The following is a 17,809-nucleotide window of genomic DNA, read 5'->3' on the forward strand; positions in this document are numbered from 1 at the left end:
GCCCTTGAAGCACAACCCAACGCAATTAAATCCATAAATCCATTATACCTCACAATTTTTTTTCGGGAAGACAATATATAATAGCTAAATTAATTGAATCCTCTTACACTTACTTACTTACACTTCAATTCTGTGTTAAGGCGTGTCTCTGGTAAGGTTGTGTCTCTGATTTTAATGTGTAATAATACAATAGCCGAAATAATAAATTTTAATACTGTATAATATTACAGTTAGAAAAAAATAATAACATTTTATTTGCGAGAATAGAACACATATTTCAATTTTTATTGATTGCAAATTTAACATTTTTGAAATTTTGCAAAACTAGGAATTACCAATCTTTACATAACTGCATGAATGGCTAAATGCCTTCAACAATAACGACACATTCAGTTTCATCAGTTCCATGACAATTCGTTGCTTTGCAAGAGTATTTTCCTGAGTCTGATGGTCTGCAATCTATTATTTCCAATGTCACTACACCGTCTGAATGAGTCATTGAGTATTCATATTTGCTGAGCTCTCGTCCATCTTTGTACCACTTTACTGATGCTACAGGTTTCCCGCTTAAGCAACATAATAATTTGCATGTGTCACGTGACTGCATAACACGTGGTCGTAACAGGAATGTGAAATATGGCACTGATTCAGACTCTTCCTGCCAGAATGTGTAAGGAAGTGGTTCACGTCTTCGTACTGGAGTGGACTCATGAACATATCTAGGCTGTTCCTTGGGTAAGGGCTGTACGTTCAGGAAGACAACTTCTTCTCTAGATCCATAGTGATTCTCTGCCCGAATAATATATTCACCACGATCTTCTAATTTAACCCGGTTTATTATGAAGTAATAGTCATCTCCGATGTATCGCTTCATGAACTTTACGCTCTGCCGCAATTCGGAATTATTATGGGACCAAGACAGTGTTGGTGTAGCAGTGGCTATGCAACGACAATAAAATTTAACACTTTGTCCTTCATAACAAAATTGTGAGGAAGGGCGAATAACAAACCGCGGAGCAGCTTGCCTTCGGTCAAATGTGGTGTCACATATTTTATATTTATCAATAAGAAGTTTGCGAAGTGATGAATATTCGGAAATTCGCCCAATAGGTATCACGTAATTACCGGCGTCTTGGTTTCTCATTCTAAGTTTATCACGGAATGCAAGGTAACGGGAACGTTGGATTTGTTTGTTACGGTCAGCGTGATCACCTGTTAACCACGGGTGTAAAAGGCATTCGTGCGCAGTCATTCGCTTTTCCTTGTTTGCTACTAGTAATTTCCTTATAAAGTCTTTAGCTTCTTCTGATATATATTTAAAAGCATCTGCATCAAAGTCCCATTGACATGACTTCACATTCTTCAAGGTATTTACGTCATTATCTCCTGCAAATGGTGACAGACCGCTTAATAAGATATATGTTAAAACGCCAGCTGCCCACATATCTGTATAAAATCCAACTGGTTCGCGGTTTACAATTTCAGGAGCAGCAAATTCCGCTGTTCCCGTTGTTATTTTCACTGTTTCATTAGGGTCAAGGCGGGTAGCCAGGCCGAAATCAATGAGTTTTACATTGTTACTCCTCCGAGTTTGGCACAAAATATTTTCTGGTTTAATGTCAAGATGCACAATATTCTTTTCATGCATGTATTTAATGCCTTCACAAATTTGACGCATGTAGTGAATTACTTCTGCTTCAGTCATTTGATAATCTTCCGACGTAATGCGTTCAAACAATTCTCCACCAGACAAGCTGAAAAATAAAAAAAATATTACATGCACATACTCGCCAATTTAAAGAATACTTACAATTCCAGGATTAGCACCATTTCATCGTCGTCTTCAAACGCATCGTGCAAGTTAATGAGTTTCTGGTGATGTAATTGATTCATTATGTCAATTTCCCGTCGAATCATATCTTTCTCCGTTGAGTGAGAAACGGGAATAAATTTAGCCGCGAACACATTTCCAGTTTTTAGTTCTCTGCATCTGTGTACCACACCGAAAGCGCCAGTGCCGATTTCCTCCAAAATTTCATATTTATCATACACACTTTCGCGAGAGATTTCCACAGGCTGAGGAACATATCTTGTATAAATATCAAAAACAAAAGAGTCGTAGTCTTTTACAATTCCTTCTGGTTTTCCACGGATTTTTTTCCCGTTTTCATCAGTTTCCCAAGTACGTTGTCGTGGTTTCTTGTTAAGAGAATCCTTGGTTTTAATTAGTGTACTTATATCTGATGGATTTGATTTGCCGTACACATTTTCTGCGTAAATGCGGAATTCATATTCTTTGCTTGGGGTAAGACCTGTAACAGCCATTGAGGTGAAACGTGTACTACCTACTCGAATCCACGATGACATGGGATGTTCACGTTTTTCCACAACATAATTTGTTATGTCACTACCCCCATCCCAAGCCGGCGACTTCCAGCTGAGTGCTAATGAGTCGTGTCCAATATTTTCTATAACAGGTAATCTAGGAGGATCGGGTCGATCGCTAATTTGAATAACAATATCTGCTGTATCTGTGCCAAGATCATTTTCGGCCGTTATCCTATATATGCCTGAATCTAACTGTGAACCATCTCGAATAGTGAGGACAGCATGACGTTCTTTTGTTTCTACGTGATAGTGTCCTCCTGATTCAATTTTATCTTCATCTCGCATCCAATGAATCCGAGGCTTCGGGATGCCAGTAAATGGTATTTTAATTATTACATTTTCTCCTTTATCGAAATAGGCTGTTCCACGGAATCTTGGAGGGACATTTAGTCTTGGTGCCGCTAAAAGTAACAGAAATAAAATATTTATGTCTAGAATCTATATATATATGTGTTTTCGAAGTCGAGTTGGTCGACTGCGTAAATCAATAAAGAAATTTAAACTGATTGTTTTAACTTACTTGCTATTATTAAGGCCGCTCGTGATGATTTTGCTCCTGCTTTATTTACTGCGCGGCAAATATATTCGTCTGCATCTTCACCAAATACACCATTTATATTGAGATAATAGTTCTCTCCTTCATTATAAATGCGATAGCGGGCGCCATTTGTTATTTCTCTAGCACCTTTGTACCATGTAACCGAGGGCTTTGGTGTACCTGTTATAGTACAAGTAAATTGTGCATTGTGATTTTGAATGCATTGTGCATCGCGCAAAGGCTTCAAAATTACAGGAGCAATTGCAGCCTTAGGATCAATCATCTTAATTGCTGTCGAATTGACAGATTCTCTGGAAATTCCAGCTTCATTTTGGGCAAATACTCTGAACTCATACTGCCGTCCGTCTATTAAGTTGGGACAACATATTTGGGTACAATTACAAATTGTTATATTTACACGTTGCCAAGTATCACTTCCAACCTCACGCTTGTCTATCCAGTATCCTTGGATATGAGCACCGCCATCTGAGTCTGGTTTGCCCCATTCTAAATGAACAAAGTCTTCTCCAATTTCTGTAACTGTAGGTTTTGTTGGTGGAGAGGGAGGGTCAATTGGAGCTTTTGCTTTTATTGGATTACCACCTTCTAAAGCTGGACCCATACCATTTCCATTTACAGCCATAACCCTGAATAAGTACTCTTGGTTTTCGATTAGTCCTTGAACATTAAAAGAGGTGTCTTTGCAGTACGATGACACTGTTATCCAATGCTGTGAAGTTGTATCTTTTCTTTCTACGACATAGTGAGTCACACGGAGTCCACCATCATAAGATGGCGGGCGCCAATTTAGTAAACAAGAATGTCTACTAATGTGGGAAATTTGCATTGGCCCAATAGGTGCTGATGGTAAACCAGTGACATTTAAAACAAATTGCGCTGAAGCCTTGCCCGAATCGTTGGAAAATTCAATTTCATATGAACCAGCGTCTGACTTTAAGACACCTTGTAGAAACAATGTCACATAATCATCGAAAACAGTTATTCTTAAATGGTTTTCTTCTTCAACTATTTTTTCATTGTTCTTATATATTTGAACATTCATTGGATGATCACCACCATAGAATACCTTGATTTTCGCATTATCGTCTTCAGGTAGGTACATTTCTTCAGGACATCTGTGTATAACAGGTGGTGCACCTATGCGAAGATACCCTGATGTGTGGACAAATCCTAATGAATTTACAGCTTCACAAGTATAATCTCCTTCATCTCCTGATTGTATGTTTAGTATATGTAAACTGAACACACCACCCTTATTGTCACAACTAAATCTTCCAGTATTCATTTGAATTTCTTTGCCATTTCGCAACCATCTTGCTGTTGGCTCCGGTTTTCCAGTTGCAGCGCACTGTAAAGTAAAATCTTTACCGAAAGGTGCCACTTTATCCTGCAAACGAGTAATCCATTCAGGTTTTTCACCTCCCAGAACTTCGCATACTTTAATGGGCATGGTGCACGAGCTAGGCTCAGAACGACCAGCGGCATTGACGGCAAAAATTCTAAATTCATAATCGGCCATTTCAATGAGATTTATAACGGTATATGTTGTATCTAAAATATTATAGTCATTGCATTTAACCCAAACGGCTCCTCCAATATCTCTGCGTTCCACAATATAACCAGTGATTCGGGAACCACCGTCACTGTGGGGTTTTTCCCACTTAAGATCTACGTAACTTTTTCCAACTTTTATTACCTGTGGTGTACCGGGTGCAGACGGAACAGTAAATTTACCTTTCAGTTTGAATTTACTCGATGGTGCTGACGGTTTGCTTAATCCGGCAGCGTTCTTAGCCCTTATTCTGAACTCATATTCACATCCTTTTCTTAAATTATAAAGTTGGTATTTTGTATCTTTAACTAGGAATTCATATGTATTCCAGGAAGAATCATTTACAATATCACGATATTCTATTTGATAGCCTTGAATACGAGATCCACCATCATTACTTGGTCGTGACCATAACAATGTTACATTGTCTGAGTCCCAGTCAACAACTTTAGGCTGCCCTGGGGGATCAGGCACAGTGAATTGATATTTCGCTGTAATACTGTCTTCCATTTCTAATGGAGAAGAAACGCCGTATTGATTTTCTGCTCGGACGCGGAATATATATTTTTGGCCTGGTTCCAATCCCATTACATCATAATGAATATTTCTTACGAAACTACTTATTTTTATCCAAGTACCACTCTTATCCATTTTTTCTACTACATAGTTCGTTATTGGAGATCCACCATCATCTATGGGAGTTTTCCATGATAGAGTACAAGTATCCGGTGTAATATCATAAACTGTTAAAGGACCTTGCGGCGGGCCTGGTTTATCAAAGACTGTGACATAACAAGATGCTGTATCAGATCCTCTAGTATTAGACAGGGTTATAGTATATGTTCCTGTCTCCGAGCGTTTAGCACATTTGTTGTGATATATTGTATTGTATTCACTAGTTGTAAACGTAATGCGATCATCTTGAACAACATCTTGACCATTTATGTTCCACGTTGGTTTTGGTGTTGGGCTAGCTGTGTATGGCACGGTTATACGAAAATCATCCCCAGCTATAACATTTATGTCGCGAATCGATAAATCGGACGTTATTTTTGGGGATTGTTGTGGACGTCTACAGAATATGGGATCGCTGGATGTGCTGTATGGCGATTGACCTGCCATATTGATCGCAGCTACTCTAAATTCATATTCAGCGTTTTCAATAAGATTCGGTATTTTAACACACGTGTCTGCACATAAAGAATGTAGTGCTTTAATCCACTTATCATCACTTATTAGCCGTTTTTCGATAATATACCCACTAATAGGAGATCCACCATCGCTTTTTGGTTTTTGCCATGACACTGTGATACTTTCTTCTGTTGAATCGACAAACGTTGGAATGCCAGGGGCACTAGGAACATCGAATGGATATTTGGCACGGATTGGTTCTGAGGTAACTGCAGCATCAGATGTTCCGTATTTGTTTTCAGCAATTACCCGGAAATCATATTCTTTACCGATAGTAAGATTCCGAACTCGTATAAATGGTACTGTGCAATAGCTACTAATTTTTGACCAGGTTGAGGACGATTTCTCTTTCTTTTCAACTATATAGTTCGTGATTTGAGAACCACCGTCATCTTTTGGTGGTTGCCAATATAGAGTTAGGGCATCGCCGGCAAATTCTTCGGCACGTAAGTTTGAAGGTGGCCTAGGACGATCCAAAACCCTTACATTAACGGTACACGCATCAAATCCTGAAGAATTTCTTAGCTGTAACCTATATTGTCCAGTATCATTTCGACTTGCATTTTTAACAATAAATGAAGCTGCTTCATCGGTTAAATTCTGGAAGCAATGTTTTCCATCGTCTTGAAGTAAGATATCATTGAAATGCCACTGCGCAGTAGGCTTCGGGAAAGCTATGTATGGTACATGAATGCAAAAGTCCTCACCGGCACGACACTCTATATCACGAACAGATCCTAGGTCCATGCAAGGTTTATTCGGTTGCTCTTCAACAACTACAGGCTGTGAGGGCTTAGAAGGATTTGATTTACCGATTTCGTTAATAGCGATAACTCGGAATGTACATTCATCGCCTTCTTTTAATTTAGTTATTGTATGCACGGTATTATGCAAAGGAAGCTCATTGACAGGCTCCCACGCATTCGATCCTTTTGTTTTCATTTCCAAGAAATAACCCTTGAGTTTTGATCTACCATCGTGTCTTGGAGGCCGCCAAGATACTGTTACACCGTTTCTTGTAATTCGGTCAGTGTTAGGGGCATCTGGAGCATCGGGAACACTTCTTTGTACTTCTGCAGTGATACTTTCTGAGGGCTTTGATGGGGTTCCTGGTCCAGCATCGTTTACAGCTTTGATACGGAATTCATAGCGACCGCCTTCATGCAAATGTAACACTGTAAAACTAGTATTTGGGGTTGGATAATTAGTACATTTAATCCATTCGCCGCCTCGCTCCCTACGTTCTACTATATAACCTGTAATAGGTCTTCCGCCTGAATATTCTGGTGGGTGCCACTCCAAACTTGCAGAGTTCGGAGAGTAAGCAACTACTTTGGGTTGCCCTGGCGGACCCGGTGGATCAAATGGTGATTTTGCAACAATGGGTGCACCTTCAAGAGGTTCAGAAACACCATATATGTTTTCAGCTTTAACTCGGAATATATACTTCTTTCCTTCAGTCAGGCCCTTTACAGTGTGATTGTTCCTTGGACAATAACCAGATACTGGGCGCCAGAGATCGGTGCCATATTCAGCTACTTCTATAATGTATCCCACGATTTCGCTACCGCCATCATCCTTTGGTGGGTTCCATGACATTGAAATGTGGTCATTTCCTTGTTCAACGTATGTCAATGGACCAACGGGTGGAGTAGGCTTGTCAACTACAATAATTTCAATATCACCTGAATCTTTGCCAAATTCATTTGAAGCAGTCACAGTATAAGTTCCAGCATCGCCCCTAAGAATATCTTCTATACGCAGAACTGTACATTCATTATTTGTGTTGTAGGATATCCTTACATTTTGCTGAAGTTTTAGATCTCTAAGCTTCCATTCGACGGACGGTGTAGGAGCACCGGAGATAGGTATATTAAGATTGAGAGTTTCTTTTGCGCGTAATTTAATTTTTCGTCCCGAAATTCCATCTAAATGTAAACGCGGTTTTTCCCGCAAAGGCTTTGCAGAAAATATGTCTGACGGGTCTGATAGTTTGCCATTACCAGCAGCATTTACAGCAGATACTCGATATTGATACTGATGGTCTTCTTTAATACGATCATCAGTATAATTGTTTGCTGGAACTGGGACACTTGTTATTTTAATCCATCTTCCGGTAGGGATATCGCGGCGTTCAATGTCATACCCAATAATTTGAGATCCTCCGTTACTAATGGGTGCAGACCATTTAAGGGATATAAAGCTTCGATCACTATCAGTAATCTGAGGTTTGCTGGGAGCCCCAGGAACTGTAAACTGATTTTTAGCTATGATGGGATCTGAAGTCAATGGACTAGAACGACCTTGTGCATTTTCAGCCATAACTCTAAATTCATATTGAGTACCCTCAACAAGACGAGGCACTACCGCATGGTTATATTTTGCATTAACATATGTAACTGCAGGAACCCAACCTCCACCATGTGTTAAATCGCGTTTTTCTATTACATAAGATAGTATTTCTGAGCCTCCGTTATCGATCGGTGGTTTCCACGAGAGAGTGACGGAGTTTGCTGTCACTTCTTCGAATTGCAATGGGCCCACTGGTGGGCCTGGACAATCCAAAACAACGACGTCAAAATCTCCCTCGTCTATCCCAGAGTCATTCCGCAACATCAGGTGATAACGACCCGAGTCACTTCTTTGACAGTTAACTATATGAACAATTGTGTGGTAGCCAACAGTATTAACGCTTATTCGTTCAGTATTTGTCATATTAATGTTATTGCAAGTCCATATAACTTCTGGGATAGGTTCTCCTATATACGATATATCAGCATGGAGAATAAGACCAGCTTTAGAGCGAAGATCACGCATTGGTGTAATAATTTTAGGTGCTAAATATCTACATCTAGCTTGTATCATATCTGAGCTCTCAGAAGGTTCTGACTGGCCCGCTTTATTAACTGCAATAACTCTGAACTCATATTCTGCATACTCAGTTAAATCGGGTACGGATGCTGAAGTTTGATTAGGTGGTACATGCACGGAGTTTACCCACAGCTGTGTTCCCTTCTCCTTCTTTTGAATTATATATTCAGTAATAGGAGATCCTCCGTCGGACGCCGGAATAGTCCATTGAAGATCTACATGATCACGATCCCAATCTGTTATTATTGGCTTTCCTGGTGGATCTGGTTCATCAAACTCATTCTTAGCAATAATGCTTCTATCAGCTACTAAACCATCAGATTCTCCAATCGCATTAATAGCTTTAATACGGAAAAGATATTCCTTTTTATGTGTTAAATTTGTTACGTCGTACACAGGATGACTTGTGATACCAACATCTGACCATGTTCCACGTGACATGTCCATTTTTTCGATTTTGTAATGAAGTATAGGAGAACCACCATCATCTAGGGGAACATTCCATGTAAGATGGCAACCTTCACGAGTAATTCTTGTGATATCCAAGGGACCCTCAGGTACTCCAGGTCGATCCAAGACTTTTACATGTGCAGATGCGTCAAATGTTCCATGTTCGTTTTTCAATAAAAGGCTATACCTGCCCTCGTCAGTGCGTAATGCATTTGAAACTTCAAAAGACAACTCATTATGAAAATATTGTGAGTCAATCCGATCAGAAGGTTCAATAGGTTTTCCATTAAATAACCATGTTATTGTTGGCGCAGGTGAAGCCACAACGGGCAGGTTCCATCCAAAATGTTTTCCAGCATGTACTGTTATGTCACATAACAATGATTTATCGAAACATGGTGCAACAAACCGAGGCTGGCATTTAATAGGTACAGTGGGATCGGAAGGATCGCTTCGCCCTCCTTTATTTACTGCAATTACACGGAACTCATATTCGCAACCTTCTGTTAAATTTTTAACGCGTGCCTTATTCTGAGGCGTAACATCGTCGAGAGCATTTTCCCATTGACCAAACTTCTTCCGTTTTTCAATGACATACCCAATGATTGGAGAACCACCATCCCGTTTAGGAACTGGCCACTCAAGATCAACAAAATCTTTACCCCAGTCAACAGCTTGTGGTTGACCGGGCTTGTCGGGCCGAGAAAATGGATCTTTAATAGTTACTCCTTGTGATGAAAGTAAAGGCTGGGACGCGCCTTGTTTGTTTACTGCTCGGACACGGAAATTATAATCGTGGCCTTCAATCAAATTATCGGCTCTAATATGACATTCGTTGCACTCTGCTACTGGTATCCATCGCATAGCATCTGTGTCCATTTTTTCCACAATATAATGAGTGATATCCGAACCACCGTCATCTCTAGGGGGGCGCCAATGTAGATTCAAAGAATTTTTGGTAATATCGTCTATTCGGAGTGGACCTTCTGGAATTGAAGGTATGTCTAAAACAACCACTTTTACGGTAGCTTTGTCGATTCCATTTATATTACGAGCAATTAAAGTGTATTCCCCTGAGTCAGCACGCTTTGCATCAATAACACGTAGCTTAGTTCTATGCATTTCATTCACAATTTTTAGACGGTCCGTATTTATAATAAAGTTGTTGTCTTGAGACCATTCTTTCGAAGGGTCCGGTTCTCCGCTCACAGGTACATCAAACTCAAAACAATTACCGGCGCGAATCTTTATATCTAACATGTAATTTTTATCTATTATTGGTGGTAAATTTCTTGGACGGGCTACATGGGAAGCAGATCCATCGCTTGGTTCTCCAGCACCAGCTTTGTTTATAGCTCGTACTCGGAATTCGTATGAATTTCCTTCTATTAAGTCTTCAACACGACCATTGGTATTATCACCTTCGACTTTTGCACATGGTTCCCAATCTGTACCGTATTTTCCACGTTTTTCAATTATATAACCAGTAACTGGTGTACCCCCATTGCACTCAGGGCGTGTCCATTCTAATTCTACGAAGTCTTTATCGAAGTCCTTAATAATTGGTACTCCTGGTTTTGAAGGAGTATCGTATGGATTTTTGGCAACAATAGAGTGTGTACTTGTCAAAGGATCAGAGATTCCCTGGCGATTCTTTGCGCGTACACGGAATTTGTACTTATGGTCAGGTGTGAGGCCTTTTACTTCAAAGGATGTGTTATTGTCATCAGTTTCTCCCGCAGGTACCCATCTACCAATTAATTCATCGAATTTTTCTATAACATAATTAGTAACTGGTTGACCCCCATCATCATCCGGTGGATTCCATGTTAGAGTACAACCACTAGCATGAATTTCATTAACTTTGAGTGGACCGTTAGGTGGAGATGGCTTATCTATTACTATTACTTTCACATCAGCAAAATCAACTCCGTTTTCATTTTCAGCATGTATGGTATATGTACCAGAATCTGAACGAGTAGCATTTGTAACTTTTATCTTTGAATAATAATCAACGTGCTTTACTTTAATGTTGTCTTTTGAATACAATTCTCTTTTGTTATGAGTCCACTTAGTTTTTGGTGCAGGTTCCCCTGATATTTTGCATTCGTATGAAAAGGATTGTCCAGCTTTAATGCGAATTTCGCATAGATTAGTTCGATCAATAAGTGGAGCTTTGTTTCGAGCTTTGGCGGTAATGGGGTTTGTTGTTTCCGATGGTTCGCTCAATCCAGCAGAATTCGCAGCAATAACTCGAAATTCATAAGTTTGTCCTTCTATTACATTTTTAACCGAGGCTTTTAAGGTATCTGATGGTACTTCCAAAGCTCTTTCCCAATGTCCATATTTATCTCTCATTTCAATAATGTATCCAGTTATAGGAGATCCACCATCATGACTGGGCGGTGTCCACGCCAAGTCAATGTGGTCCTTATCCCAGTCCACTGGATGAACATTTTGAGGTTTATCGGGTTCGTCGAACAAATTCTTAGCAATAACAGATTCATCGCCCACTAAAAATTCGGATTCGCCTTCAGCATTTATGGCCGAAACTCTAAATTTGTATTCACTTCCACATTTAAGCCCAACGACATCGGCTTGAGGTTCAACTGATCGGCAGCAGGGAACCCAGCAACCAGTCTCAACATCCATTTTCTCTATTTGGTAGTATTCAATGGGTATACCACCATCATCCTTAGGACGTTTCCACTTAAGGTGGCAACCTTCTTTGTGAACATCTGTAATGCTTAAGGGTCCTGTAGGTGCAGACGGTTTATCTGTAACAACAACATTAATCTTAACGATATCTTTTCCGGAACTATTTGTCGCTGTAACAACATATTCTCCTGAATCTTCCCGCTGCGCTGGCCGTATAACCAGTTTTGTAAAGTAATCCGGAGATTCAATTGTTACAGTTTTTCCGTTTTGTAGAGGACAGTTCGAATATCTCCATTCAACTTTTGGAGCAGGTTCTCCAGTTATAACAGCTTCCAATTTTATAGAAGATCCAGCAGATACGGTTATATCTCTAAGGTAACGTCGATCAATTTTAGGTTCCAAGAAGCGTGGTTTAGCAACAAAGGATTTGCTTGCTTCTGAAGGTTCGGAATATCCAGCTTTATTTAATGCTACAACACGGAATTGATACTCGTTTCCTTCCACAAGCCCATTTATCGTCGCATTGGGAAGCGGGTTGTCTGTTTCTAGAGCTTTTTCCCATATTGGACTATATTTGTCTTTCTTTTCAATAATATAACCGATAATTGGGGAACCTCCATCAGTAAGCGGTTCAGACCAAGTAAGTTCTACTTTATTAGAGGACCAATCCACTGGCTCTGGGGCTCCAGGAGCAGATGGAGTAGTAAATGGATCCTTAGCTATAATAGAGCTGAGCGTTTCAAGTGGTTCTGATTCGCCCTCTTTGTTTACTGCCTTTACACGGAATTTATATTCGCAACCCGGACGCAAGCCTTCTACATTAAATTCTGGAATGGCGGACTTGCCACATTGAATCCAAACACCCTCTGTTGGATCAAATTTCTCTACTACATATTCCTCTATAGGTTCTCCTCCATCATCTTTAGGTCTCTTCCATTTAAGTTTACACCCTTCTTTATGAATATCAGAGACTTCAAGAGGTCCTTCTGGCTTCGATGGCTTCGCTGTAAATAAAACAAGTTTATATAAATTTGGTCATACTTAATTAATTAATTAACTTACTAATAACATTGATTTGGAATTCGACTTCATCATGGCCATACAAATTTGATGCTACAATTTTGTATATTCCCGTATCCTTTCGTTCAAGATTAGAATTATTGTACTTCGTTTTATAAGGAGCATTGTCGACCTTTCTGGAAGTTGATTGTTGGATTGACTTTCCATTGTGAGTCCAATAAACATCAGGTGCTGGTTCGCCTTCCACAGTTATATCCAATAATATAGATTCACCTGATTTGACGTTGTATGTGTGTATGTTACGTCTATCAATTTTTGGAGCAACTAATTAAAATAAAACTATTAATAAAGTCAAAAAATTTCAAATGGGAGGGCTTACGTTTTGATGGTTTTGTTATTACTGATTTACTAGCATTAGATGGTTCCCCACTACCTGCTGCATTAATGGCTCTAACTCTAAATTCATATTTGCAATTTTCGTCTAAATATGATACAGTAGCCTTGCAATCTTCACCTTGAATAGGGGCTTGTACTTCTAATACTTTAATCCACTTATCCGATCCATCTTCCTTCTTTTCAATCGAGTACGCAGTAATGGGGGATCCACCGTCATTGATTGGGGGTTTCCATACTATATCCACATGATCTTTGTCCCAATCCACTGGCTCTGGTGCACCAGGTTTACCTGGGACATCAAATGGATTTTTGGCAATTATAGAATGATCTCCGTTTAACGGTTCCGATTCGCCTTCTGTATTAACGGCTACAACGCGGAATTTGTATTCCTGCCCTTCAACCAAATTATTTACTTCTGCATAAGGTTCCTTGACACGTGTCGCAGGAAGCCATCTTCCACTTTCAACATCCATTTTTTCGACAATGTAATAGTCAACTGGCAAGCCTCCTGAGTCGAGAGGTGGATTCCACTTCAATTTACAACCTTCTTTATGAACATCTGTAATGCGTAAAGGACCTTCTGGTTGGCCTGGACGATCAAGTATATTGATTTCAAATGAAGCCTCATCACGACCAGATTCATTTTCTGCTTTAATTGTGTACTTTCCAGTATGTGAACGTTTTGCAAATGGAATTGTAAACTTTGTTTTATATGGCTCCAAATCAATTGTTACGTCATCTCCTTCGATGCGAGCTTTGTTATGGTACCAAGTTTTTACTGCGGGAGGTTCGCCCGATATTTTAATATCTAAACGAACGTGTGTACCAAATTTAGTGGTGATATCTTTAATATTTGTCCGATCAATTTTAGGCGGGGCAAACCGACATTTTGCTAATAAAGTGTCTGAAGGCTCTGATGGTTTACTTTCACCAGCATCGTTAACAGCCCTTATGCGGAATTGGTACTTGGTACCTTCAATCAGATCGTTTACTCGTGCACTATTAGCTGGAGTCTTGGTCTCCAATGCTTTTTGCCACTTTCCGGTATTGCAATCTTTTTTTTCAATGACATAACCCGTAATAGGAGCCCCACCATCATCATCTGGAACCTTCCATTTTAAGTCGACATGATTTTCAGACCAATCTACAATTTGAGGTTTTCCAGGTGAGTCGGCTGTATCGAATGGATTTTTGGCTAGGGTGGGTACATCTGTGGTCAACGGCTCCGATTCTCCCTCTGCATTTACAGCCTTTACCCTGAACATATATTCTTTTCCCTCAGTCAGGCCAGAAACCTGTGCCTCTGGACTCTTAGTAGTTAAAACTGGAACCCATCTTCCCGTCTCAGTGTCCATACGCTCAATAACATAGTTTTCTATAGGTTGACCTCCATCATCTTCAGGTTTTTCCCATTTTAAGGTAACACTATCTGAAGTAACGTTAGAAACCTCAAGTGGGCCCTTGGGTGCCTTTGGTTTGCATAAAACTTCTAATTCAAGTTCAACAGTATCGGTTCCGGAATCATTTTTGGCAGTGACTGTGTAAACTCCTTTATCAGATCGCTTTACTTTCGGTATTATAAATGTTGTTTTGTAATCTTCGTTTTCAATCTTTATTCTATCTGTTGACTTCAATACTTCCCCGTTAAATGTCCACGTCACACTTGCTGGGGGTTCACCGTTTACTATTGACTCAATGTGTAGCAGTTGACCACTTCTTAATGTTTTTTTCTGTAAATTTTTCCGATCTATTCTGGGTTTAAGATGCCGAGGCTTAGCCACAACTGACTTTGATACATCACTTGGCTCACTCGGACCAGCTTTATTTACTGCAACTATTCTAAATTCATATTCGTGGCCTTCTTCAACATTTGTCACTGTGCCCTTAGTATGATTTCCTGGTGTTATAGCAGCATCAACCCAAGATCTTCCAGATTTATCGCGCATTTGAATGATATATTTTTCAATTGGGGCACCGCCATCACTTTTTGGAGGTTCCCACTGTAAGTCAACAAAGTCTTTATCCCAGTTAGTTGGCTCAGGTCGACCCGGTTTATCAGCTTCATCATACGGATTCTTCGCAATAATTGGTTTGTCAGTTTCTAAATCTTCTGATTCGCCCTCTTTATTTACTGCTCTAACACGGAATTTATACGATTTTCCTTCTTGCAAGCCAGTAACCTTAGCATTGGGCTCGGAACTTTTTCCGCATGGTAACCATTGACCAGTATGAGGATCAAGTTTTTCAATTTCGTAGTAATCTATAGGGGCACCACCGTTGTCTTCCGGCGGTTGCCATTTAAGTTTACATCCGTGTTTAGTAATATTGTCAACTTCTAAGGGACCTTTCGGTTTACCAGGTTTTCCTAAAACCATTATGTCAAGATCAGCAACATCTTCACCAACTTCATTGCTGGCTTTTATTGTATATATTCCTGACATTGGGCGTTTTGCTCTCATTACAAATAGTTTGGTATTGTAGTCAACATTTTCAATTTTTATCTCTTCGTTTTCCAGGGGGCTTCCTTTAAAGAACCATTCAACTTTTGGAGCAGGTTCGCCTTTTATGTTAATATCCAAATCGATGGACAGACCAGCTTTTACTGTCAGAGGTTTCAGTTTATTCCTATCGATATGTGGTTTAACTATAAAAAATAAACGTATTTTGAAAAAGTATTGAACAATATAATAATAAGTACTTACGGTATCGAGGTTTAGCCGTATGCCAGTTTGTTTGCTCAGATGGTTCAGATGCTCCAGCCTTGTTATTAGCTCTAATACGAAATTTATATTGTTGACCTTCCTCCAGTTTTTTCACAGTGCCTTTACAAATAGGCCCCTCAGTTTCAATAGCTTTTACAAACTCCCCGGAATCTTTATCCATAACTTCGATCGTGTAGCTTGTTATGGGTGCGCCTCCATCGCGTATTGGAGGTTCCCACTTTAATTTAACATGGTGTTCGTCCCAATCTTCAAATTCTGGAAGACCTGGAGGTGCCGCAACATCAAATGGATTTTTTGCCGTTATAGCTGAGTCCGTTTCTAACGGCTCTGACTCTCCTTCATCATTTACAGCTCGGACCCGGAATTGGTATCTGTGATTTTGTTCTAATCCTTTGACATCGTATTCAGTTTTTTCAGGATCTACTGTACCGGCTGCCTCCCATTTTCCAGTGGCTGTGTCTAATTTTTCTATGACATATCCAGAAATTGGAATGCCACCATCATCTTTAGGTTTTTTCCATTTTAACTTGCAGCTGTCCTTATAAATATCACTAACGTCCAGCGGACCTTCGGGCTTTGATGGTTTATCCAGCACAATAACGTCAACATCAGCCTCATCTCTGCCATTAATATTTTCAGCACTTAGTTTATACTTCCCGCTATCTTTTCTCGTAACATCAAATAACGTTAATTTTGTATTATACTCTTCAGTTTCTATGCGAATCCCTTCAAGAGGCAAAAGTTCTACATCTTTAAAAGTCCACTTTAGTGCTGGTGCTGGTTCACCCTTTACGTCAACATCGAACTTAATGGTTTGTCCTGCCCGAACTCTAACAGATTTCATTTTTTCTCGATTAATATTTGGTTTCACTGTAAAATAAAATTCATTGATAGTTTAAATTTAAAATAACATTCACAGGACTAGTCAAGGCATAAAAGCTTTTCAGTATGTCTATGCTTTACATGAACAGCAAAACGCGAATAAAATAGATTTTTCTAAAAGAATATTCTTACAATTTCTTGGCTTAGCCACCTGTGGATCGGAAGCCACACTAGGCTCACTAACTCCTGCTTTATTAATGGCTCTTACGCGAAACTGGTAAACGTTACCCTCAACGAGGCCGTCAACTTTGGCTTCAGTAATAGGTGACTATAATTGATGGAACATGTTTAGTTTGAAAATACATAATATACTGCATAAAAAGGTTATATTACTTACATCAGTAGACATAACTTCATCCCAATGGGGAGAAAATTTATCTTTCTTTTCAATAACATAACCGATTATAGGAGCTCCACCATCATTTTTTGGCGCTTCCCATGACAGTTTTATAAAGTGCGAATCATAATCAGTTACTGTGGGTTTACCAGGTTTTTCAGCGATATCGTAAGGATTTTTAGCTATAATACTAGTATCAGTCTCTAATGGTTCAGACTCTCCTTCGTCATTTATAGCTTTAACGCGGAATTGATACTCATGACCTTCTTGCAAACCTTTAACGTCCATTTCAGTCTCTGTACCAGGAATACGCCCAACTGGCACCCAACGACCTTGTTTTTTGTCAAACTTTTCAATTTGGTAAGCAGTTATTGGCTTTCCACCATCATCATCGGGTTTCTTCCACTTTAGCTTACAACTATCTTTCGTGATGTTATCAACTTTTAAGGGACCTTTAGGCTTGCCTGGAGCTCCTAAAACATTAACTTCTACTGTTGCTTCATCTTCACCATGTTCATTTATAGCTCGGATTTTATAGATTCCAGAATGTTGACGAGCCGTATCTATTATAGATATCTTTGTATTGTGTGGTATGTTTTGAATCTCGCAGGTAGAAGGCAATTCCTCTGGTTTCAGTTCTTTATCATTTTGATACCATATTACTGTAGGAACTGGCTCTCCCCGAATTTTAACATCATATTTAATGGGTTTACCAGATCGAATAAGCAAAGGCTTCAAGTTGGTTCGATCAATGCGTGGCTTTACTAAAAATTTAATAAATT

The 17,809-nt window shown here is 39.5% G+C and overlaps 1 protein-coding gene across 16 annotated transcripts in view; it reads right to left on the bottom strand.

Moving 5' to 3' along the window:
* Positions 1–230: 230 nt before the first annotated feature.
* The window catches only part of LOC101893720 (twitchin), a 147,374-nt gene continuing 129,795 nt past the window's right edge, over positions 231–17,809 (bottom strand). For 15 of the 16 annotated variants that reach the window (XM_059126969.1, XM_059126961.1, XM_059126966.1 and 12 more), the window contains 8 exons: positions 17,028–17,791; positions 16,823–16,958; positions 15,788–16,678; positions 13,069–15,729; positions 12,732–13,013; positions 2,909–12,673; positions 1,811–2,789; positions 231–1,754 (listed from right to left, as the gene is read on the bottom strand). In XM_059126969.1, coding sequence (XP_058982952.1) covers positions 362–1,754; positions 1,811–2,789; positions 2,909–12,673; positions 12,732–13,013; positions 13,069–15,729; positions 15,788–16,678; positions 16,823–16,958; positions 17,028–17,791 — 16,871 coding nt within the window. In that variant the 3' untranslated portion in view covers positions 231–361. The remainder of the gene's footprint in view (positions 1,755–1,810; positions 2,790–2,908; positions 12,674–12,731; positions 13,014–13,068; positions 15,730–15,787; positions 16,679–16,822; positions 16,959–17,027; positions 17,792–17,809) is intronic. The other variant, XM_059126970.1, reaches the window with a different exon arrangement.

Source organism: Musca domestica, unplaced genomic scaffold, assembly GCF_030504385.1.
Source record: "Musca domestica strain aabys unplaced genomic scaffold, Musca_domestica.polishedcontigs.V.1.1 4, whole genome shotgun sequence".
NCBI lineage: Eukaryota > Metazoa > Arthropoda > Insecta > Diptera > Muscidae > Musca > Musca domestica.